A 23,813-nucleotide genomic window follows, 5' to 3' on the forward strand; every position below is an offset into this window, starting at 1 on the left:
CATCTTCGGACGGACACCAGCCACCAACGCCTTTGGGCCGTAGTGCGTAGAGCGCATGCGGCAGAGGAGGAATTCTGGTTATTGGTGTTTCTGTTGTGTGGATGAAAAATGCTGCCTTCGCGTACTGTCGGAAGAAAGACCACATGGCATGGTAGTTTGATGGGGGTTTTTTTTGTTGTTTGTTTGTTTGTTTGTTTGTTTTTTAACTCCATCTTCTTTATTAATATTTTTTAAATCATTTAATTGAAATACTTGAAACAAGACAATGAAAGACACAATTTCGTCCATAGTAAAATGTAAATAAAACAAAGATTTTGTGCTGCAAAAGTAATTTATTAGCAAACATTAGGCTATTCTGAAAAATATATAGATGCGGTAAAATACCGATTATTATTATGAGCTTAAATGTGCTAGCAATGGGCTTGAACAATTTGACAAAATGCTTCATGCTCCTGAAACCCCTTCAAGACCAAAACGAATCAGGTTGTAAAACGATTGCCCTTTAATTTAAGACTATGGCTGATGTTAACTATTGTGTCTCTCATACACATTTCTTTACATGTTAAGACAGATTTCTATCAAACAGAAAACTAAAATCTGTCATTACTGTGGATCAGTTCAGAATTTGTTTTCCATACATCACCTTTTCTTGTGGTATGAAAGTAGTCGAATAAATTCTCATAACCCAGCTACACATCCAGGCAGCGTCCAGGTAAATAATCTTCATAAGATTTGTTAGATAATGGGCCAGGACAGTATCCATGACAGGAACGTGGACCTCCTGGTCATGTTCCTGTCCGGATATCACCTATTCAGCATCTGTATGCATCCACGTTAGCTGTGGTGGGAAATAACATAATACATTTACTCAAGTACTGTTTTTCATTAGAGTTATTTGTACTTTACTGGAGAATTTTCATTTTATGCTACTTTATACTTCAATTCCACCACATTTCACGGGGAAATATTGCACTTTTTACACTTTTACATTTATCTGACAGATACAGTTACTAGTTACTTTTCAGATGAAGATTTTACAAGGACAAAAAAATGGTTAAAGTTGTTAAAGATTAAACTAGTAGCACCCAGCTGTTTTAGCTTGTGATACATTACAGAAAGTCAGTGTCGTCTTGGGGCCCCTTGGCATGTTTCAGATATCTACAAGTTGAGAATTTGTTATTACTTTCTCCTCATGCTCAAAAGAGATTTGAAATGAAGGACTTTTACTTGTAACAGCATTTTTACACTATAGTTTTTTCTACACTTTTACTTAAGTAGAGGATCTGAGTACTTCTTCCAACACTGGTACTTAATAAGAATATCAATATTTACCAGTTGGTTAGGCAATATTCATTCCTGACCTGACATTTTTCTGATAGTGCAGAACAGCCTGTATCTGTATCAACATTATTGCTGGCAAGTGTTTTAAATATTACTTTGATTAAAAAGAATAACTGTAATATTGTGGAATATTATAGTAAAGGGTAAACAAAACTCTGCTCACAAGATCCAAGAGTGATGACAACCTCACTGTGTTCTGTGGATGTAAATAATAGTTTATTCATGTTTTTAATTACCAGCTTTTTTAGCTACAACAGATAGAAGTTTTTATTCATATTGTAACTAAATATGTAGTCTGATACAAGAATACTTTTGCCTTGGCGACAAAGCAACAGTTAAACTTAAAAAACCAGAGCACACAGTGAGATGCAGCATGTGATAAGATCCATTTCTGCTTTTATTTTGCTGATAGTGTTGCAGAGGAAATGTATAGTATTTTTACTTTAATTGAATCTATAGACGAGGTATGTTTCAGCGCCCACTCAAATCTATGTAAAGTACTGTCCCCCTGAAGAGATTATTTGAGATTAGTTCTCTACTTACATCACAGACAGGACCTACTTTTGATCTCCGTGACAATGAATATCATAAGGTTGAGGCTTCAGAAGTTAAAAACCACCTGCAAAATGTTTCATCTTGTGGCATTTTTTTTCTTCACTTTTCACGCTCATCAACATACAATAAACGGTCACTCATTATCATGCTACATCCTTTGACTTAAAGTGAATTAAGGACAGGTTTCAGATTGTAAATGTCAGACTGTAAAATGTCAGAGACTGAGGGGTTATTGTGTTTTTACAGCTTTTCTGTAATCATCTCATCTCTCCTGCACCGTCTGACCTCTTTTGTCTCCCCTGAAATTATCTTGTAGGTTGTGGTTCTACTCCACCATACTAAGTTGTGTCTTGTCACAGGAAGCCAAGTGCTCCTTTTCTAGTCAGATGCAGTGCGGACATGGTGGCATGTGTTTTCGCACCCTCGCACCAAAACCCACAAAGGTTTCGCAAACCCTTCATATATTCATTGTGCACCCTGTTTCTTTTAATTGACAGCATTCAGAAAGTCAGCACACGAGTATTTATCTCACTGAGGAATTCGCTGTCTTGACACTAATCTGCAGAAGTGTGCATGAAGTACATGTTAGCAGTGGGGTAGCAGTAGGAGGCTGCTTTGTTGTCTGTCAATTACTTGAGTATGAAATAATAAAAAGTAAAGTAAAAAGTAAAAAGACACTGGTCTCTCTTGTCTTTTTGAGAGCCTACACCATTTTCCATTTTCAGATCTTTTTTTATACAACTTCCACCACAGCCAGTTCCTTTACTGAAAGCAACTTGTCTCATAATACAGTAACAGAAAATCTCTCTTCTCACCCACCCCCAGACACACACACACACACACACACACACAGACCTTGCATCTAGCTCTTTCAGATGTGCAGACACGCAGGCAGTAGAGACAGGATGAGTCTGAGACCACCTCTAACACATGGTAAAATGGAAATGTGGCTGAAACAGTCTACTCTGGCGCTGCTCACAGGTGAGACTCCTGACTTGATATCTGACAGATCAAAACAGACTGCTACACTGACAACAAGTCGATAAGATAGTTGAAAGTATAACATGATGACACTAAATGCAATGATGAATGAACAGACTGAAATTTCACATGTGAAGAGCTACTGTAGGATTAAACACATTTGCCTGTTTCTAGTTATTGTTACTGCTGGTGAACGATGACCGAAATATTAACCAAGTATAACACTGATTGTTAATCCATCTATCTTCCTATCTACAGTGGCAGTAGCAGCCATTGTGGTGTCGGGACAAGAATACGTGATTCTGGATCAAACCCAGAGAAAAGTGGAAGTAGCTTATGGCTCCTCTCTGATTTTGCGCTGCCTTTTGTGGACAGAGGCTTCTGAGAGGTTTCGGGTGTCCTGGTATTTCAACCCCAATGGATCTTCATTGGACGACGCGTACAACATCTCTGATGAGATCTTCATCATACCTGCGGAGGCCTCCACAGCGATAACAAAGCCGGGCTTGAGGGATGGAGCACGAGGCACTGAAGTGACACGCTCTTTATCAAATGTTACGCACACAAACACCGGATGGTACTTTTGCAAAGTCACAATAGAGATTCCCATCCATGCCAGAAGGAACAGCAGTGGAACAAAAGTAGTTGTCAGTAAGTATATGCAGTATGCAAACATTTGATAAAATGGTTTAAAACACAATACAATGTAGTTGTAAGCAGATATAAAAGCATTTTAGGCGTAATAATGTACAGTATTTGTCAATACATCAGTATAATTTCACATATTTTATATCATTGCTGCTGTGTTTTACTATATTGTCATTCAATATCTGTTTATACAGCAGCCTCCACTCATTGGTGCCCACAGCGGGAGTTTATGGTTGCTGACAAATATATTAATAAACATTTATACCTGCCTACAACTATATTATAGTGGCCTAAAAACCATTTTTAAATATTTATATGCTGCTTAGAAATGCTACAGTAAAGTCTTGCCATAAAGCCTATTATGATGAAACATTATAATGCATGGAGCCATAAATACTGTAAATACTTTGGCTTGCTATGAATCGTGAATGCTTGTTAAAGTAACGTTTTGTTTCCTCCATGACAGCGGAGAGCATAATGGAAATGTACCCGTCCCTAGTGACAAGAAAGCAAGGTGTGTGTGAGCGTGTGTTAGTGTGTGTGTGTGTGTGTGTGTGTATGTATATATGGATGCATACCCATGGACAATAATGCGGAGGTAGAAAGCATCCATTTTCCGCTGAACTGGCAGGTTTTAATGTCATTTATCCACTTGTAGAGGTTGTAAGGCCTCAGAGGTGAGGCAAGATCAAAACTCCTTTTAAGCATTCAGATGAATCAGCAGTTTACTTTATATCAGCCTTATTCTTGTACACTGGTCAATGTTTAGCTCTCAATAACTCAAAATGTATGCGCTGGAAATGAAATGAAATTGTAATAATTACTTGTTTTTACAAATCTGTGTTATTAAGGATTATTTTGTGCACACATTGGCTGTCTTAAACACACTCTGATCAGTTAATAAAGGGACAAAAGGTGATCACATTTCAAGAGAAAGTTTTTCTCTTACAGCACCTCGCCCAGAAGAACCCCCGCCTATCAACTGGTGGATGTGGATCCTGTTTGGGGTATCTGCTTTCATTCTGATCGTCTTGCAGGTCATGTTTGTCTTGCTGAGAAGAAGATGCCGCAGAAGCAGAGGTACTGCTCTTCCTTTTCAGTTTAAATAATCATCTTAATGTAATGAAAGTAGAGCAGACAGCATCTATAGATTGTAGAAATTGTACTGTGGACAAGAGAAGTCACAGGACTGCGATGAAAGCCGCTCTGAGAAAAAGAGGGCAGGAGACATCTCACAGACATCTCTGCTCTGGGTCAGTCTCACATGTCAGTATAGGACAAGTGCACTTTTTGCAGGAAGAGCTCAGTGCAGGAGGTGCACGAATAAGATTTGACCACAACCAGCTGAGAACAATATTAGATATTTGCACATGTAACCTCAACCCTGAAAAATCCACTCAACGTTTACTGCTTTGTGCGTCATAAAAAAGATTTTCCTTGACAGTTATCTTGTGGTTGCAGTCTATAATTCACATTCAAAATACATTTCCATGTAGATTTTTTGCTGAATCGTTTGCTCTCTCATCTTCACTGGAGCCTTTGACAGGTGCATTTGACATTACTAAAACTACAAGTGTGTCAAATGAAGACAACTACTAGTTAAAATTTTTCTTTTCTTTTGCAAAATCCTCAAATCAAAACCAACATGTGAAATCCTCAGCATTCAAACATCTTCCATATGTAAATGTTTCATACTTTCAGTGATTGGGTATTGTCATAATGACAGAAGAGTTGGAAACAGGTGACTCTTGAAATTCAGCTGCCTGGTAACACGTTCTTTAGTTTTTAGTGCAACTTATCACATGTTGTCGTGTTTAGCTTTACAGCAACACATTTACACCACCAACGCCAAAGCTGGTCCTTTTGTAGATCCAATAATTCCATTAGACATCGCAGTTGGGCAGCAGGCCGTTCATGTAGGGGAAAGGTGTGAGTCCGCAGGCCCACGGCCCCTGCCGTGGCCATAGGAAGTGGCTGGAGGATGAAGCAGGGACAGAAGTTAGAATCTACAAGCCACCTACATTCAAAAAAATGGTTTCGTCATGCTAAAAGATTTTTTTAGTATTGTTAAGTGTGAATGTTAAATTTGAAGCGAGACAATATAGTTTTGAATTAACATTAGAAAATTGCTGTGATGACACCAGTATTTCTCGTGTATTTTACATTATAGATACTGTAGGGTGCTGTACTATGACTAGGGGACATATTGGGAAGGTGCACGCTGTCAGTCAGATGCCTGTGAAAGTAGAGTTTTTGTTGAAACTGATTTTTTGTTGGACTGACCCTGTCAGGCGACCCTGTAAGCCTCAGTGAGAAATTAAACACAGAGATTTCAGTGGACTTACATATTGACACAGCTCCGTGGCCATTTGACCAGCTTGACTACAAAGAGAGCTTGAATTTTGACGACATTGTGCACTTGTTGATAACGGCTTCTCGCAGGACCAATGAAGTGCTGTGCTGTGAATGTGATACAGAAAATGCGCTCAGGCAAATGAAAAAAGCTTTACGCAGAGAGGACATGGGAGGCTCCTAAAATGGCTGCGGTCAGGCCAGAAAGTGGAATGTGCTTTGGAAAATGTACTAAATTAAAAGATTCAGGGGTGTTTGGTAAGCTTTATTTATTTTATTTTACCCCAAAACAGGTGTGCGTACATTTCCTGATGGACTCACCCTAAACTGACAGCATGTATTGAGTTGATAAACGGTATCTGTGACACATTTATAATGTAAAGATATATAAAGAAATATAATGTCTTCTTCCAGTAAATAGTTTGTCCATATATTAGATCTACATGACAGATATTAGGCCTGTACTTGATGTGTCCATGCAGTTTCTGTTGTATCTCTAAGTATGTGGATCGGGGAAATTTGCACTAGTCTGAATTATTTAATATTTCATCAAATGGATGTAATGACAGTAGATAATTAATTCCAGGGTATTTGCAAGGCAGTGCCTAGTTGTAAACAGAAATCAAATACAATGAATGACCAGCAAATTTATGACCAGGTTATATAATTTAAATAATAAGGCCATTGTTCTTTATAATATCAGGTATTTTATCACTGGGTTTTTGTTTTTTGTTGTTTTTTTTGCAGGAAGTAAACAGCTTTCTTTCCAATGCCTAACAATTTATCATATATATTGACAATTTCCTTGCTTTACACTGTTACTGTCAAACATCATTTGCACAGTAATATGTCAGTAAAAATATATCAGCAAGTTTAAAGGATCAAGCTGTATTTTCTTTTTCAGTTTTTTTGCCCGAAACACATTTCATCTTTCTTCAAAATGAATTTCCAATGGTGGAAGAACCTTTTGTTCTTTGAATTCATTTCTAACATTTATTTAGTTCCTCTGAGATGGGGTACATCTTTTCTGAGGGGATGTAGCCGAGACAGCATCATAAAAGTCCGCAGACAAAGCGAGATCAGTCCAACAGACAACACAATACTGAAACCAATAATATTATAGATTTAGATACAATACGTCCCAGAACCCAGGTGTAGTGGTATGGCATATATAGAGATTCGTGCTGTATTCAATCTGCTTTTACTGCTCAATGCAGCGGAGGATCCCGTCTACGCAAACACCCGTCCTGTGGCCAACAAGCACCCTTCACCTCGGCCGCGGGTGCAACAGCCGAAAGACCCGAAGACGCTTCCGTCCTCTCAAAAGCTCTGGACCCCGAGTCCCGGCAGGAGATACGACGAAGGCAAACGGAGGTACAAAGAGTGAGGGAGTCATGGAGCGTTTTAACCTGGACACGGTTTGGGCTTTTGGCTTAAACTGGACATTTGCATCGTATTTTATGTATTTCATTTTGAGTATATCCTGTAAAACAACCACCATGAGCCACTAGGTGGCAGAAGGGGTATGCTGTAAAGAGGTTAATTCAAAATGGGGTTTTTTTTCTTTTCCTTTTTTTCCCCCTTGTGTGTCAACACCTTATATTTGAATATGTTGCTAACAGTCGTTTTGTATGGTAAATGATCACGACGTGGCTGTTTTTGGTGTGAATTGTGTAGTGATGGCACTGATAAGTTCATGTTTTTTTTTATGAAGTGTATGCTTATTGTTATTGAGTTACTATAAAATTTGAAGGTGCTCAAAATGCAGATTTCGATGTACAGTTTGTAATATTTTGATTTTAAGTGTGTGACAGAGCCTCTCATAATAGGCCTAATAGTTTAATTTTGCGTTTTAAACGTGCGATTCAAACACACATGGAAAAAAATAAAACAACTAGTAAGAACAAAAGTGATGAACAGGACATCAACGCCGTTTGCTGGTCACGTCTGGTTGTCTGCCAAGTGAGCGAGCACTTTCAAAGAAAGGTGCAATCAAAAGTCACATGACCAGGCGCTGCCTGCCGCTGGGAGCTGCCAGATAATCGCTCCCTGCAGGAGTCAGATGCGGAGGGAAACGTTACAGGTGGCGCGGGACGACCGCCGAGCCGGATCCAGGAGCGGAAAAAACGGCGGCAGTCTACACGGACCGGTTCGACGGCTCCGGGTAAGTCCGATGCGGACAGGAGCCGCCGTTGTGACTTCGGGGGCTCGGACCTGCCTGTGCGCAGGTTTGTCCCGCTGGCTTGTTATTTTTCCACGCAGCTCGGGCCGGTTGTGGGAATTGGATTGGCAACCGGAGAGGAGCGCACACACGGCGCTCTGTAACTTCTCTGTCTTATCCAAAGATTATAGGAAATCCCAATCTAATAATAGCAGCTGGGAGCTGGACTAAGCAGTAGTAGGATATGGCGTACAAACACTTAGCAGATGGTGTCGGTCACTCTGGTGGGGGGTGGGTGGGGGTCGGGGGGGGGACTCAAACTTGTGGGGTCGCGGGATCAGCTTCAGGACAAGTGTCACAGGAGTGAATATGTGGCAGAATCCTGCGGGAAAATTCGGTGGACCGACCACAAGCCAGACTACTTTCACTAAATGTATATGTTCCCTTTTTTTTTAAAATCCACTTAGACCCAATGAGCAGGCGTTGGATTTTCAGACCTTTAAAGGTAAAAAAAACAAACAAAAAAAAAACATCCCACAGTAAATAGTCCATAAAGAGAAAGAAACTGGTGAAAATGTAGAACAGGCCTGCCTTTTTAATTTTGTGTGCCTTTTTTGGAGATGTTTGTATTTCTACGACTACAAAGATAATTCACTCAGAGAAACTCTGAATATGCTGGGTGTTCACTTTGTGCACATTGTGACTGAATTGAGGTGAGTGTACTAGGAGAGAAAGTGATATTCAAGCGTGTACGGTTAATTGGATGGTGAGAATCATAGCACATGATTCTTGTGTGTGGCTGAGCAAGCAGAGGATATACTAAGTGCTGTCACTGCACTTGCTGGGGATTGCCCAATTTTAGCCGTCATGCTGCAGCTCAGTGGGTGTCGAGGCACAGCTGCACACAGCCACACCAAAAAAAAAAAAAAATCACACTGTTCCACTCTGTTGTCTGACCCGACAGTGATGAACAATTCTCTTTATTTTGTACTGTAAAGCGTAAACACCCTTTACACAGTTTTGCCACTTTTTGACACTGGGTTTGTGACACTGCAGGGGCACAGATCATAAAATACCTCTAGCAGCTCCTGATCAGATGGAGTCGGATGGTAACGTGGCTTTCAGAGAGTTGAACATAAGTCTGGAAAACCGCAGCAGGGGGAAAAAAAACACTGTTATGGTTGTGTTTATCACATGATAGGCTCACATGGTATTTTTAAGACTGTGTGGGCAGCTATTTATAAGAACTGACCTGATGAAGCAGGGTGCCTGATATACAGGTGGGAAGAAACCGATCTAGTAAACATTCAGTCTTTACTAGTTCTCCATTCATGACATTTTAAATGAGTCAGAATTAACTGATTAGTTGGTCGAAAAAAAACAATTTTTTTGATAGTCGATGAATGGCTCAAGCAAAAATAGCAAACATTCCCATGTCCACCTTTTCACTGTTTTATATGATGGTAACCTGAATATCTTTGGGTTTTGGACTGTTGGTCAGACAAAACAAGACATTTGAAGGCATCACCTTGAGTTTCAGGAAGTAGTTTTGGACATTTTTCACTGTTTTCTGACATTTTATAGACCATAAATTAATCACTTAATCAAGAAAATAATCAGAAATTAACACGTATAGAAAATAATTGTTAGTCTCAGCCCTAGTTTTGACTCTGTAAAGGTGAATCAAATGACAGTTCGTTTCAGAGTCAAAAAAATCAGTTCCTTGGTTTTGACCACAGTTTGTTTTCTTAGGTGTTCCAGTCTGTCAGTGAACTTGTCATACATTACTGGTAGGGCAGGCAGACATGTTCGGGTGTTCATATTTTCCTTTTGTGCCCCAGCTCCTGCTGGGACTTGCCTGTGTGTGTGTGTGTGTGTGTGTGTGTGTGTGTGTGTGTGTGTGTGTGTGTGTGTGTGTGTGTGTGTGTGTGTGTGTGTGTACATGTGCTATCAAGCATGCATTTACACTCAGCCAGACGTGTCTAATCAATGACAAGTAATTTGTCAGAGCAGAGAGAACTATCTTATTGAGTGCGATGTTGCATATTTATTCTGTTTGCTTGTCACCTTTAGTTGTGTTAAGTGCTTTGACTGTTAGTTGTCCTTTGGCTTAATCAAACACGCCGTAGCGGGCTTGGAAACTGCACACACAGCATGTTTTTGAGGTATAGTTTTCAGCTAATTACAACTCTCCTGTACATAAAAACAAAAGGTGGTAAGCTACTGTCGTTATGATAAAAGAATGGTTTGTTTTAGCCCAACTGAGCTTGCAATAATATAACCCAGTGCTGAACTGGGATGTGTTTTCCAATATGTGTTTCACAACAGAGTCTGTGACACGGGGAGTGTCAAAGGTGAACACCCTCCCACAACCGGTTTCCTGTTTAGGCCCCTGTGATGGAATACTGTAACGCAGCCAGCTCACCAGCCGGCCTGCCAGTGGACTGCTCAGCTTACGTTTGACTGGCAGAGAGAGACACAGGAAGGACAACAGGCAACAAGCAGTCAACCAACCAGCCAGTGACTCAAGCAGCACCAAACCTGCAGACCAGTTAGTCAGCTGCTCAAGTGAATCAGTTACAGCTGGAGGAGGCCTCGCCTATACAGTACAGCATAATGCAGTCACACGAATGAAGACGTGCGCTATAGCCCGGGCTTACGCTATCACGGCTCACTCCAGCTGTTTGGCTGTTCACACAGGCTTTTTGCATTCGGATTTGTTGTGACTCACATTAATGAGAGCAGTGTGCTTGTCTGTGCACGTTTGGGCTTTTACTTTGTACTTCGCACCCCTATTTGTAGTGAGACTCCATGGTAGGGTATTGTAGATATTGTGGAGGCTCCTGAACGGGCTATAAATATCCTCATGCTTCAAGTGGTTGGAGAGTCAGGAGATACCGCTTTAGGGCTTCGACGAATTGTTGTTGTTCAAATTCTACTGCTCGATGCGTCGAAACCCACCAGCAGCCAAAGGGTCACCGTTTCAGAAAGGTACATGGGGGCAATTGGTTTTCACATTTACATCTGGATTTATAGGGAGGTAAAGAAACTATTTCCTTGTTTTTTGTTTGGGTTTTTTAGAAGTTAGTCTTCCCTGACACTGACTCTGTGGTTACTGTATTTTCATGCAACCAGTGCTTCAAATGTCAGGTTAACTTTGAAGGGAAGGGTGTTTTGTAGTGTTGTTCTTGGCATGCAGATAATGTTCTATTTTTCCACCAGCAATGTCACTCATAAATATTCAGTTTCTTTAATGAGGTGCATGTGTATCATCTTACAAAGGGGAGGATAACAATTTGTATAGATTCGTGTAACAAAGGAGTGTGTTTAATACCCGAACCTTGAGCAGGTTTTGTGGCTTCTCTGGAATCAGCATTCACCCCTATGAACAAAAGGTGTAACTGAATCAATCCTTTCACAACATTCCCCTTGACTCAGTGGAGAGCAGACCTAATGTGGTGATGGTTTAATATTATTTTTGTCGCTCAAGTGCGAAAGAACCAAATGGATCAACCTGAGAGAAAGAACAGAGTATCGACCTTAGCACTGAGAAGTAGTGAAAATGTATCACTTCACAGAAAAGGTCATCACTGAACACTTTGCTAAATGTTAATAAATCATTCAAGATACAAGAAGCTGTTATACATGTAGCCGAAATACACAACCCATTGTTAATGATTTACTAGTATTAAGAAAGGCGTGTCATTAATAAGGGTCGTAAGCAACTTTGTAAAACTGCAGGTGTTAAGACTAGAAAGCCATCAACAAAATGGATTGTGGCAATAATGTTGAGCTGCCTACTTCCACAAGGCAAGGGGTCAAACAGTCCATGGGAGGATCCTTCCTGATTAATTAAAAGGGACAAAGCAAGCAGCAAAGTCTGAGGACATAGGGACCCTTAACATCAACGTGGGGTCATAATCTGGCATCTTTCATCCATACATTTTAAATGGATTATTCACACCATACTCATGAATATCTTAAAGCTGCACTAATCGATATCATTTTATAAAAAAGAACTTTAACAACAGATCAAATGACTATGTGAATGTGAAAACTGTTGCTCGTAGTGACAAACCCATAGAGAATTATAACAGAAAACTGTAAAGGAAAGTTGTAGCTTCTTTTAGTTATTTATATATTTATTTTTTTGGTTTGTTTTCCGTCCCGTAAACTCTTCTCTCCCACGGCTTTTGTTTTCAGCTCTGACCCACTGTACGCTACCTGTTCAGCACAAAACAACAGACAGACAACGTTAGAGGGCAGCTGTTGAACTTAGTGGAGCATTTAGCACCTGAAGTGCACATTTTTCCATATATATACATATATATACATATATATATATATATATATATATATATATATATATAATATATGTTTCAGCTTTTTCTGCTGCCCCCAAGTGGCCAAAAAAATCAATGAGTGCAGCTTTAAATAAATGATTTATTAACCACTGTTAAAAGAGTTAAAATCACTTGAAAGATGTTTAGTTTTCTCACTGTTAAAAATCTTGTGCTGAATGATTTTTATATTCTTTGTCCACTCAAATGTAAATTATAAATGTATGACTCTCAACTGGTAACTTGTGCAGCCCCCCCCCCAAAAGAAAAAACAAAACAAAACAAAACACACACACACCCTGTCCACACGTGCACAGGTCAGTGACCCTGGATAAACAAAGCATGAGAAAACAGGGACAACTGCTGCATGCTCTTAGCCATACCTGCCTGTCTGCACTGTTGGTAAGTATCTGTCAAACGCTGTGAAAAACAACCCACAATCATTCCATTCAGTTGTAGTTCTCAATCCTTGGGGGGGGGTAAGCAAGACATTGGTGCTCCGACAGCACATGAGCAGTCCTATACGTGCAGCAGCTTGTCCCGCTCTGTCAAGTAACAACAAGCTGGGAGCACGGCAGTTTGTTGCAAAAAGCACATTGAAACCCGAGGTTGCTCAGAGTTAAATGGGAGTGAGTGCCAAGCTGTCTCTCCAGGAAATTTCGATGCTCTCGTTTTGGTGTCTGTCAACAGGCGAGGGCTCTATGGTGTGTGTTTCAAAGGATGCATCTCTATTAAATATGCTGTATTTTCTTTTCTCTGCGGGATAAAATCTAAATAACAGCTGCAAAGCATCTGTGCGGTGCTTCTGCTTTGGAGCAGTGTGCTCCAAAAAGATAAGAGTATAGTTTTTGCCTTGTGAATCTGCTCCTAAGTATGCTTTGTGTGTTATTCTGGGAAAAAGTGCCTTGATGAATTTTGAATGAGGCTGAGCCGCTCAGTTAACAGTAAGAAAACAGTAAGAAACCTGCCAAAGAAATGGTAAGTCTCAATTCAGCAGGAATCCCAGTGTGGGGATGGAGCGTTAAAGCGGTGAATTATTGTGATCTGTATTCAAGCCCAAACCTGAACTGATCCCCTCTGCTGCTTGAACCCCGCTGAGCCCAGAGGAAGCAGGTTCTTATCAGGGAGGAGGACAGGAAGAGGCAGAGAGTGGAGGAGGAAGAGAGAGTGGGGGTTGGTGGGCAGAATGGCACTATTTTCACTTAATATAAGTTAACTCTGTGTAGTTTACTGTTATGACTTTTCACAGATCTGACTGTAAACGGTGCTTGACTACTCAGATGTAACAATAAGGTCATGTTTGTGCCTGTTGTATAATGTCTTTTTGGGGCTCTGAAAGGAGTTTTTTTCATAACTCTGAGGAAAAAAACCCAGATGAGGTCTAATGAAAGATGCCTTTGAGTTGCATTAAGGGAATTGTAGGAACCAGTGTTTTTGTAGTTTGACCCATACAAGGGACTAAAAGTGAAGATATCTTGGCTTGACCATTCTGTTTTTAATCTCTTAGTCTCTTGTAAAATGAAAGTGCAATGCTAAACTGGTGTAGTGCCCATTAATTTGCCTTTTTTTTAATGGTGGTTGTGCTTTAGTGAAAGATCTGAATGAGCTTCTGAGGTCTATCTTTCTCTCATTCTTACTTATTTTTACGCCGTGTAGTTGTGCAGATTCTAGATAATCAGATCAACAGAAAAGAAAAGCACCGTTGCCAGACACCCACACATTTACAGGATAATCACTGAAAAGAACATTTTTATGTAGCGCTACCTAATAATTTTCCATGAATCGCCAAGCGCAAAACAGAAAAAGTGGAAAGAAATACGGTGGCAGAGGCAAACCAGCTGCCATTTTCATTTTAGAAGTGAATAATACTTTGATAATTCAATTCATAGATGTTTTCATGTCTCTTGTAGAAGCTGGTTCCATGAACATGGTCTCCTCCAGCATCCCTCACCAGTAGCCGGGCAGCATGGCTTCTGCTCCTCCTTCCAGAGAGGACACCAGCAGCTCATTAACACTGCACTGGAGGCTAACACCAACATAGATATACATCAGGCAGGACGCTGACTTCAGACTCAACCAAAGCAGCCTGAGCCGCTCTCTACAGGCCAGGTTAAACATCTGTATGAACCGCTTTGAAAACATGACTCGTGCCAGAGAAGCACATGTCCAGGACAGCGACATCACCACAGCGTAGCAGCATCTGGACTGAGACCTTTGACCATGATCTGTCTCTGATTGGGTGCTTCCGTGGCAGAGCTGGATTGTGCAGCTCTTCCACGCTTAGACAAACCTGGACTCTGAGCCATGTCTCTTTTCTCAGCTCTGAGCATCATCTGTGGACTGATGCTCCATGTATCACTGAGTGCACTCAACACTCACTACTGTGTCCCACGAAAAACTGTCCCTTACCAGAGTAAGTCACAAATTCTCATTGACTTAACACTTGAATGGGCCAGTATGTCATGATATACTCTTACTGTAGGATATATGAACAAGTGCTGCAGCTTTAACTGCTTGGATTTTGTGCTGGTTGCGACACGCTTATTAAATTTCAATGAATTTGCATTCTGTTTTTGCTGTGCAAGCTCTTTTCCAACTGCAAAGCAGCTAAGATGTAGAAGGAAAATACCATTGGATGCAGTGTAGTGACGCAGTTGTTCTCCTGTTTTAGATGAGCTGAAGTTGTTCCGAGAGGAGGGGATCTCCAACTACTCCACTATGTTAATGAGAGATGACCTTGGAGTGCTGCTGCTGGGGGCCAGAGAGGCCATATATGCCCTGGACATCGACAACATCTCAGTCAGAAAGGCTGCGGTAAGAAAATGTGTAGAGGCTCACTCAGGGAACTCTGTTTATGAAACGTGCAGAGTATGGGCCTCTGTTCTGGTCAGCAGCATTCTGTTTGAAGCTGTTGTAAAATAACTGATAAACTCACATGTGTCTGCAGAGCTTTTATATATTATTACTTGATGAAATGGCTAATAATTGACTTTTTCATTATTACAGATTAAATATGAAATATTCTTTGAAATTTTAAGATATTTTACTGAAACTGTTTCATAAAATAATCATTAAAGCACTCAAGGCCTAATCCTGGATTATATCAGATTATATTGGATTATATTTATATATTCCTCGTTCAGTATAGCTTTCACTGTCTGCTTTCACTTTTTTGATACGGCAGTGTTGTCTACTCGAGCAGTGTACAGAACACTCCACAGTGGTCCTATGATTCATAATTACAGTTACACGGCTAACAGCCACAACTGAAGAGGGACTGGTGTCCCAGCTAGCAGGTACTCCCTCCTACATTGCACTGACGGGCCCTGATGTTAGACAAACAGTGAGATGTGTGAGTGTAAACAGGCCACAGCTCCACCGTGCCGTTGGGTTGCGACACCATTCCTGCGTGCTTTGACAAGACATTTTCCTTGTGTTGATGCAGGTGTATTGGCGAGTCACTGAGGAGAAGCAGAGGGAGTGCACGTACAAGGGAAAACATGCTGAGGTTTGTGTAATGTATTTCAAAACAGAGCTCGCGTACGGTAACTTTTACTTCTAGGGCAAGGATACAGTGTTTAAGGAGGACTGTTGACTGAATGCAGTTTACTCCCCCATGCAATTTATCTCTGTACATTTGTAAATCATTTATATGGGAGTGTTTCCTCTTCGAGTCTTTACACAGAATTTTCTTTGAAGTGCTTTGATTACAGTTTCGTACTGAAAGCCCAAATAAAGGCATGAGAACAAAATGCATGTACACAGCCTTGACCTTATGGTCACCAGCTCAACTCCAGGCAGCCTGTGCAGTCAGTATATGTATGTGGCATGTTTGTATTTTTGCAGCTGAAGTAACAAAGCTGTGACCTTGGCATTCTCTCTGCTCGATCTTGTGGCAGGTGGAATGCCGTAACTACATTCGAACCCTGCACAGAGTGAACGACACCGCAATGTATGTGTGTGGCACGAATGCTTTTAGCCCCACCTGTGATTATATGGTAAGTATAGAATGTGGGCTTAGTTTAGAGGATTTTACAAACTGTTTCTTGGGGCATAACCTCTGTTGATAAGCAGATGGTTGTTGTGCCACTGACATAATGTGCAAACGTCTGCCCTTTTTCAGAAGTTATCCCTCTTTAAGTTCCATACAGGTAGTTTTGTATGTTTACAGGGTAAGGCTGGCAATTTCTATATTGTTGTTTAGTGTCAGCAGATGCCATGAAAAGATCCAAACCACCAATGTGTCATCTCTCAATACTTTCCGACTTCCCTACCCCGTCTGTGGCAGTCAGCCCCAAGCCTATTTGTTCCTACCGAAGACTTAAATCTTTAAAAAAATGCCTCAAAAATATTGTTTCCTTTTTAAAAAAGGCTCAGTGCTTTCATAAAACAGCTAGGCACTGTAGTTTTTACCAAACATTACTCAAACAGAAGCAAATAGTGCATGTGTTGGGGACTATTTTCAGTTGCAGATTAATACACATCTGGTTCTCCAGTGACTATTTCAGGCAGCAGGTCTGAGTATCTGGGACTGAGTCAAAATAAACTGCAGTGCCCATATTCATGGTAATGAAGGAGCGTGTTAGTTTTTGTACAACAGAGGAATAAGTGAAGACAATCAGGCTACACAGACAGTACAGGTGCAAGTTAGTAGCATCAACTCGTTGTTGGTTTTGGTCTTCCTCATGGGATTTGTTGACAGTAAGAAAAATAAAGAGCATCTCCTGACTTATTCTTTAAGCCATAATTATGTATGAATCTTGCAGTCAATAGACAAAGGCTTTATGCTGCAGTTCCTTTGATGGCCATTATGTGTTTGTTCTGAGAAACCCCCAACTGTATTGAATTAAAAAACTCCCACCCTCTCTATTGTTACACAAACAAGAGTCAACACATTTTCTCCTTCTTCTGAAGTGTCTAGGTGAAGCCCATTCCTTCATAATGCCAGAGTTTGCTTATTTATTGTCTCTGTTGGGTTTGATTGTGCGACAACACACACGGTAGCTCGTGAATGCAGTTGATTTTGGCAGGGAACTCAAATCTCAGAGGACTGAACATCCTTGAAAGCATCGCCATGGAGAGTCGAATGGTTCCTATGTGCAACTGCAGAACCACAAGACAGTAATGTGAATATGACTAAAAAATAACAGCCGACCTGATGTTCAGTTTTTTCTAAAGCAGGTTTCTAGGGTGTGCCAGATATCGTTCTGACCAAAATGTAAAACAATGGCTGAGTCAGAGGTTGGTGAACGGTTGGCTTTTATGTATCTTCTGTTCACTTTGAAAAATTGTGAGTAATAATGTAAATATATGCAAGTTGAGGTTAATGGGCTAAACAATAATCCTGCTCAGATCCAACTGGAATCTCGGTACTTTGTCTGAATAAAATGGCGGATTTCTTCTTTCTCTTCCCTCCTTCAATCAATTTCTCTTTCTTTCCTCTTTCTTTTCCTTTGTTTCCACCAGACATTTGCTAATGGACAGCTGAGGCTGCAGGGAAAGCAGGAGGAGGGAAAGGGGAAGTGTCCTTTTGATCCTTTCCAGAGATACTCCTCCCTCATGGTTGGTGAGTGTCTGAGTCAGGTTCGCTGCCAAAGGGAACAAAGCAAAGAATAATGACGAACGCTCAAAGTGCACCGACAGAAAAGATGACAACTGTGTGCCAGGATATAAATGTAACCTAATATCTTTGCTGCTGCTTCCTGCCCATTCAACATATGTACTAATTAGTAAGAAAAAGACAGTTGATTCAGTTCATTATTAGGCATATAAATTAGATATTGTTCCAACTTAATATGAATAATGGATTTCCAGGAACTTTTCCTCATCTCTTGTTCCTGTCCAACAGGAAATGACCTGTATTCTGCTACATCCATCAACTTCTTGGGCTCCGAGCCTGTGGTTCTGCGCAGTTCAAACTTGGCTCTCCGCACTGAGTTTAAGAGCTCCTGGCTCAGTGGTGAGTTCCTCTGCTGCAAAAATAATGGCTGTTTAAAGTTTTATATAAGAGTTTAGAGGGAGTTGACTGTAGCAACAGCAGCAGCAGTGCTAATGCATGACGCAGTTAATGATATGTGTTGATATTTGAATTTTCTACACCCATCTCAAGTACTTTCTTCATGCTTTGTGTTTTCAGAGCCAAACTTTGTCTACATGGACTTTGTGGTTGAGAGTTTTGATAGTCCCGATGGTGATGATGATAAGGTGTACTTGTTCTTCAGCGAGAATGCCATGGAGTACGATTTCTACCGCAAAGTTGTAGTGTCACGAGTGGCCCGTGTCTGCAAGGTATAAAAACTACTAGTCTATCCAAGACCTTTGGCATCCTCACAGGTCCCTGTTGGACTTTCGTGTGGTTGTTGTAGTTAAAGGGAATATGTGGAAATGTCAGAGTGCTCTGTCCCTGTGTTTAGGGGGATATGGGCGGCCAGCGGACACTGCAGAGGAAATGGACGTCGTTCCTGAAAGCGCGTCTGGATTGTTCCCTCCCTGAACCCAGCCTGCCCCCCATTGTCCAGGATGTCTTCCTGCTGAAGCATGCGGACTGGAGGAAGAGCGTCTTCTACGCTGTCTTCACCCCACAGTCGTCAGTACTTACAGTCAAATCCTGTGGTTTTATGGCTCAGGGTGGGTGCGGACATAGGGTAATCTAGGAAGTATGCAGAGCAGTCAGCTGGGAGGAAAAAAAAAAGGTCTATATTCACACAAAATGATTAGGTGTTGAGTATGTTTAATTGTGTTGATTGTAATATAAGGTATTTAGCAGTTAACATTTTTATTTGATGAGCGATTTTTTTTTTTTTTTTTTCAAGAATTTAAAACTATTCTCCAGTCATACAAATAAAAAAAAAAAAATTCAGTTTGCTTGACTAAATCTGTGTGTCGTTTCCAGGAGCTTGTCTCAGGTATCTGCAGTGTGTGCATACAGCGTGTCCTCCATCAGAGATATTTTCAGCGAGGGAAAGTTTAAGACGCCCGTTGCTGTGGAGACATCCCATGTGAAGTGGGTGATGTACACTGGAGAAGTGCCAGTCCCCAGACCCGGAGCGGTGAGTGTAAAGACTTTGTTGCAGCTGGAAATGACACTGGATATTAAAGAATATGAGGCAAATCCCCAAAATCCACTATTATAAACTGAGGTTTTGTATTGCAGTGCATCAATAATGTGGCACGTAAAATGGGGATGAATCGCTCTCTGGACCTTCCTGACAAAACCCTCCAGTTCATCAGAGACCGTCCCCTCATGGACGAGGCTGTTCGTCCTCTGACAGGAGGGCCGCTGCTGGTCAAGACAGGAGCTTTGCTAACGCGGATTGTAGTGGACAGTGTGCTGGCCCTGGACGGACAGAAATATGCCGTCATGTTCATTGGCACTGGTAAACTATCGGAATAACTAATTAGATGCATTCTCACAAAGATTAAAGTAGAACAGAACTGATGTTAGACTTATCAGAACATTTTTGTCTTCCTTAGCTTAGTCTTCTGGTTGATTAAACTTAAAGCTCCTGAAAATTTTAGTAGGTCTCTATGACATTAAATATTCATGACTGACGAAGCATCAATCAAAGTTAAAGTTTGGAAAAAAATAACTTAAATTATTGATGAATAGTTTAAGATTAAAAAGAAGTAAGCTAATCAGCAGAAGTTACATAGGCTTGCTTTAAATGGTAAGCTTTTAAAAGACGTGTTCTATCAGTACCTTTTTCATTTGCCGGCGGATTAAGACACATTGATTTTATGTAAAAAATGACAGGGTACGTCAAAGCTGTGACCTTTCGTTAAAACGTGTTTGTGCGATCTGCTCTTTACATGATTATTAAATGTCATTGCTTAATGTTGTCTGCCAATAGAAAATGGTTATGTTCAGAAGGCTGTCAACTACGCGGGAGAGATGTTCATCATTGAGGAGATTCAACTGTACGAAAACCCTGAGCCTATCAGCATCCTGCGCCTCTCAGCGAGCAAGGTAACTCATATGGTTCAATACAGTTTGTTAGCTCATCACCAGCATCATCATCACAGACCATTTCCCGCTACTGCTGCTTTTCATGGCAAGTATTTTATAATAAGCTTGAGTCTGAATTTGAATATGACGTCGCTTAATTTCCACATACAGACTGTAGAGAGGCTTCAGTGGTTATTAGATGAAACACTTTTAGCTTGTCAATGTTTTGCGTGCGTGTGCGTACATAGGGCCAACTGTATGCAGGTTCAGAGTTCGGTGCTATCCAGATGCCAGTCAGTAACTGCAGCCGCTATGACACTTGTGTGGACTGCATCCTGGCCAGGGATCCTTACTGTGCCTGGGACTTCTCCACTGAGCAGTGCTCCTCGGTCTCCAGCTTACCCCCCTCTTCAAATACTGCAGTGCAGAGTCTGAAGGAGGGAAACGTCTCACGATGTCCCCAGCCAGGTACATTCACTTGCAGTGCGTTGTTTGCATGCATTACTGGGAAGGCTTTTGATATGAACCGGAGTCCCAACAGTTGTATTTATTAGAACGCAGTGAGACCAACCTTGTGTTTTTGTGTGTGTGTGTGTGTGTGTGTTTTAGATCCCATAGCAGCTGTCAACTTTACCCTCGTTCCAGAAAACAACATCCAGCTGCCTTGTCAGCTCCACTCCAACTTGGCACAGGTCCTCTGGCGTTTCTCTGACCAAACACTTCACTCCAACCACAAATACTACATCTATAGCGGAGGCCTCCTCATCCTGAGTGCCTCTGAAGCAGACGCTGGCCTTTACACCTGTGACTCAGTAGAGCAGATAAACGGCAGAACATACAACCGAACCATGGCAGTTTATCGTTTACAGCTCTACTCTGGCCCCGCAGTGGGGGACAGCACCACTCCTGGCAACGAGGTGACAAATTCCTCTGACTCTATTCACACTCTGAATACAGCTGCACCAGGGTCAGTGCCAAACCAGGGCAATGAGGACCTGTTGTCCCCCGAGACTCAAAGTGACACTGGCAGGGTAACTCGTTTAGAGGTGGCTGTGGCTCTGCTTTCGCTGCTTTGTCTCTCCCTGATGGGGGTAATATTTTGGATCCTGAGTCGAGGACGTTGGGAATGCCTCAAGTTCGCACAGGGCTCCAGTGAAAGCGAAGGAAAAAGGCAGTCAGGCGAATACATGCACATCCAGAACAGGACTTCAGAGATAAAGCTCCTGGGGCCTGAGTCTGGGAGACATTGCAGTGCCAATAATAATCACTCTGCTGTCGATTTCAAAGGGAATGGGGAGCACCACTTCACACCTATGGCCAACATTTCAAGTCTGGATGGTCTGGGATACATAAATGATGAGTCAGAGATTTGACTCTGCTGAGGTATAGAATTCAGTCTGAGGCCAACGCCGGTGCAGTAATTATATTCCTATAGGTGTACTTCTAACCAGAGACAGTTCTTAGAAAAGATTTCCAAATTATAAATTCTTTTGATTGGTCTCCTGTTCTTCCTTGCCAATTTCCTGCACTGTCTATCATTTCCGTACTCTTACCGGGCAGCTGATCTTCAGTGAAAAGACTTTTTCTGGTGGTATTTTCACACCAGGAAATTGTTGAAAAGACATTTTTTTATATATGTATTTTTTGTACAATGACAACTTGTGAATACACTTTGTGTAATATATTGTGTACAGCCAAGACCTTCATCTACTATTTATTTTTTGCAATGAAGTTTTTATTTGAGCTTAAAACACTTGTAATCTACAATAAGTCTTGTAAATATGGTCACCAAGAATGAACAAGTAGCAAACACGTTGACCTCTAATTTTCAGTCACATCTCATTTTATGGACAAAATTCATCAGAGTACACCACCAGTCTTCGGCTGTGTTACTGATCGATCGACACTCTGTACTAGTATATGTACTAGTAGTATCTAGGCATTCAAATGATACTCTTAGGTGATGCAGAGTGAACTTTATACCTCTATCTTCCATAACAACAAAAAAATAATGATAAGATTATCTCACTCCAGTAAATGTTATATCATCAGTGCAGTAGTGTGACCAGGGTTGTTTTTGGGTACACAGCTATATTTTAGTTTCCGAGCATTTACTGTAGTCTTACTATGAAAAAGACAAAATGTCATTGGGATATAGAAGTGTAGGAGTACATTTCTGGCAGTGAGTCAACTCAGAGACATATCACAGATAAGAAAGTGTGTCAGACTTTGGAGAATGCAGTTCTTGTTCATAATACCAAAAAAAAACTATTGGGAGTTTGACGTGAATGTAGCTGTCAGTAATGATTACCTTCTCTCTCGCACAGCTGAAACATGTATTTGAAAGCGATGCTGGAGGTTTAACTGACGTGCGTCTCGTCTTGATGTTTGGAAAAAACACACTCCTGTGTGCCGGGATCATATCAACAAAAACGCGCAGCAACTCGTTACCTCAGACCTGTTTGTTTTAGTCGAAAAAAACTCTGAGGCCAAACTAAATTACAGGAATGCAGCCTGAATCTGCTCTGTGTTTTTTTTCACACTGTCATTAACGACGGCGCTCAGTGCCACCTTATGTTTCATCTCAAACAAGTTCTGTAAAAATTAAAGGGCTGAAGTAGGTCTCTACTCAATTATTCAACAGTGCAGTATAAGAACGTTGTCTTGAACAGAATTGCAGATATATATTGGTCTTATCAGGTAATAAATTAATAAAATATTGTCAGTGCAGTCGCATAGATTTTGCTGTTTCTTTTAAGTGCTTTCATCCCTAGCATAGGCATATTTACACTGGGGAATTAAGACAATCCACATGCCAGCTATTGTTTTGAGTTTCTTTATTCCAAAAACAGCACCTGGACTTATACTGGGTTGTTTATAAGTTTCATAAACCACCGTCTTTGATATATATTTTTTTTTAACTGCCCTCTCTCCTGTTCTTCACTCCTCCTTTTCCTCCCAAGATTTAATGAGGTTTCTTCTCTTCCCTTACTTTTAGTTCAGGCTGTCTTGTGAATTCTTCTGTGATGCTCCCAGGTTTGTTTTTTTTTAATCCCACATATCCTCAGTTTCTTCGAATATTTCTGACTTCTGACTTACATTTCTGAATAAATCAATACAACAGCATCTCTTTGCCAGGGCGAAAGACTGACACTGAGGATGTGGGATAAAGAGATTCTTTTTCAAAAGCTGCAGGAAAAATGGCCACCAACAGGGACAACCAGACCCTACATGGGCCCAGTTGGTGATAGCGGTCAGTCTCCGCACTGTTTTTTTCTCCACTTTGTTTAAAAAGCGTGAAGTTTTATGGAGTTGTCTAATGTCATAGAACACCATCCTTCAGTTGATATAAAAACAAAAACAAATCACCAATATAGAAGTTACTTTTTTCACATGACAGAACTGTGTGCAAAGACAGTGTGGGAAACTTGGGTAAATCTAACCTTTAAATTCACCCAGTGTTGTCAGACTGGCTGTGCGAACACTGTTA

At 40.9% G+C, this 23,813-nt stretch overlaps 2 protein-coding genes across 7 annotated transcripts; both read left to right on the forward strand.

Annotated features, from left to right (window-relative positions):
- The first annotated feature begins 8 nt into the window (after window positions 1-8).
- Window positions 9-7,593, forward strand: LOC120790618. Of its 4 annotated transcripts, none has more exons than XM_040128345.1 (5): window positions 9-151; window positions 3,136-3,528; window positions 3,992-4,039; window positions 4,477-4,605; window positions 7,095-7,593. In XM_040128345.1, the coding sequence occupies exons 1-5, from the start codon at window positions 109-111 to the stop codon at window positions 7,262-7,264; spliced, it is 783 nt and encodes a 260-aa protein (XP_039984279.1). In that variant the 5' UTR covers window positions 9-108; the 3' UTR covers window positions 7,265-7,593. The 4 variants fall into 4 exon arrangements, with proteins under 4 accessions (XP_039984279.1, XP_039984281.1, XP_039984278.1 ...); XM_040128347.1 differs by having other exon boundaries at window positions 3,253-3,528; XM_040128344.1 differs by lacking the exon at window positions 9-151 and adding an exon at window positions 2,779-2,877.
- A 302-nt stretch (window positions 7,594-7,895) lies between these two features.
- On the forward strand, window positions 7,896-23,561 carry si:ch211-129c21.1 (uncharacterized protein LOC563087 homolog). 3 transcript variants are annotated; one of them, XM_040127937.1, is made up of 15 exons: window positions 7,896-8,041; window positions 10,367-11,029; window positions 14,289-14,791; window positions 15,050-15,192; window positions 15,824-15,886; window positions 16,278-16,376; window positions 17,845-17,944; window positions 18,227-18,337; window positions 18,515-18,666; window positions 18,792-18,964; window positions 19,271-19,427; window positions 19,532-19,754; window positions 20,229-20,344; window positions 20,572-20,791; window positions 20,933-23,561. In XM_040127937.1, the coding sequence occupies exons 3-15, from the start codon at window positions 14,683-14,685 to the stop codon at window positions 21,694-21,696; spliced, it is 2,430 nt and encodes an 809-aa protein (XP_039983871.1). In that variant the 5' UTR covers window positions 7,896-8,041; window positions 10,367-11,029; window positions 14,289-14,682; the 3' UTR covers window positions 21,697-23,561. The 3 variants fall into 3 exon arrangements, with proteins under 3 accessions (XP_039983871.1, XP_039983870.1, XP_039983872.1); XM_040127936.1 differs by lacking the exon at window positions 10,367-11,029; XM_040127938.1 differs by lacking the exons at window positions 7,896-8,041; window positions 10,367-11,029 and adding an exon at window positions 8,084-8,105.
- Window positions 23,562-23,813: the final 252 nt, after the last annotated feature.

The sequence above is a fragment of the Xiphias gladius genome, chromosome 6, assembly GCF_016859285.1.
Source record: "Xiphias gladius isolate SHS-SW01 ecotype Sanya breed wild chromosome 6, ASM1685928v1, whole genome shotgun sequence".
In the NCBI taxonomy this organism is placed as follows: domain Eukaryota; kingdom Metazoa; phylum Chordata; class Actinopteri; order Istiophoriformes; family Xiphiidae; genus Xiphias; species Xiphias gladius.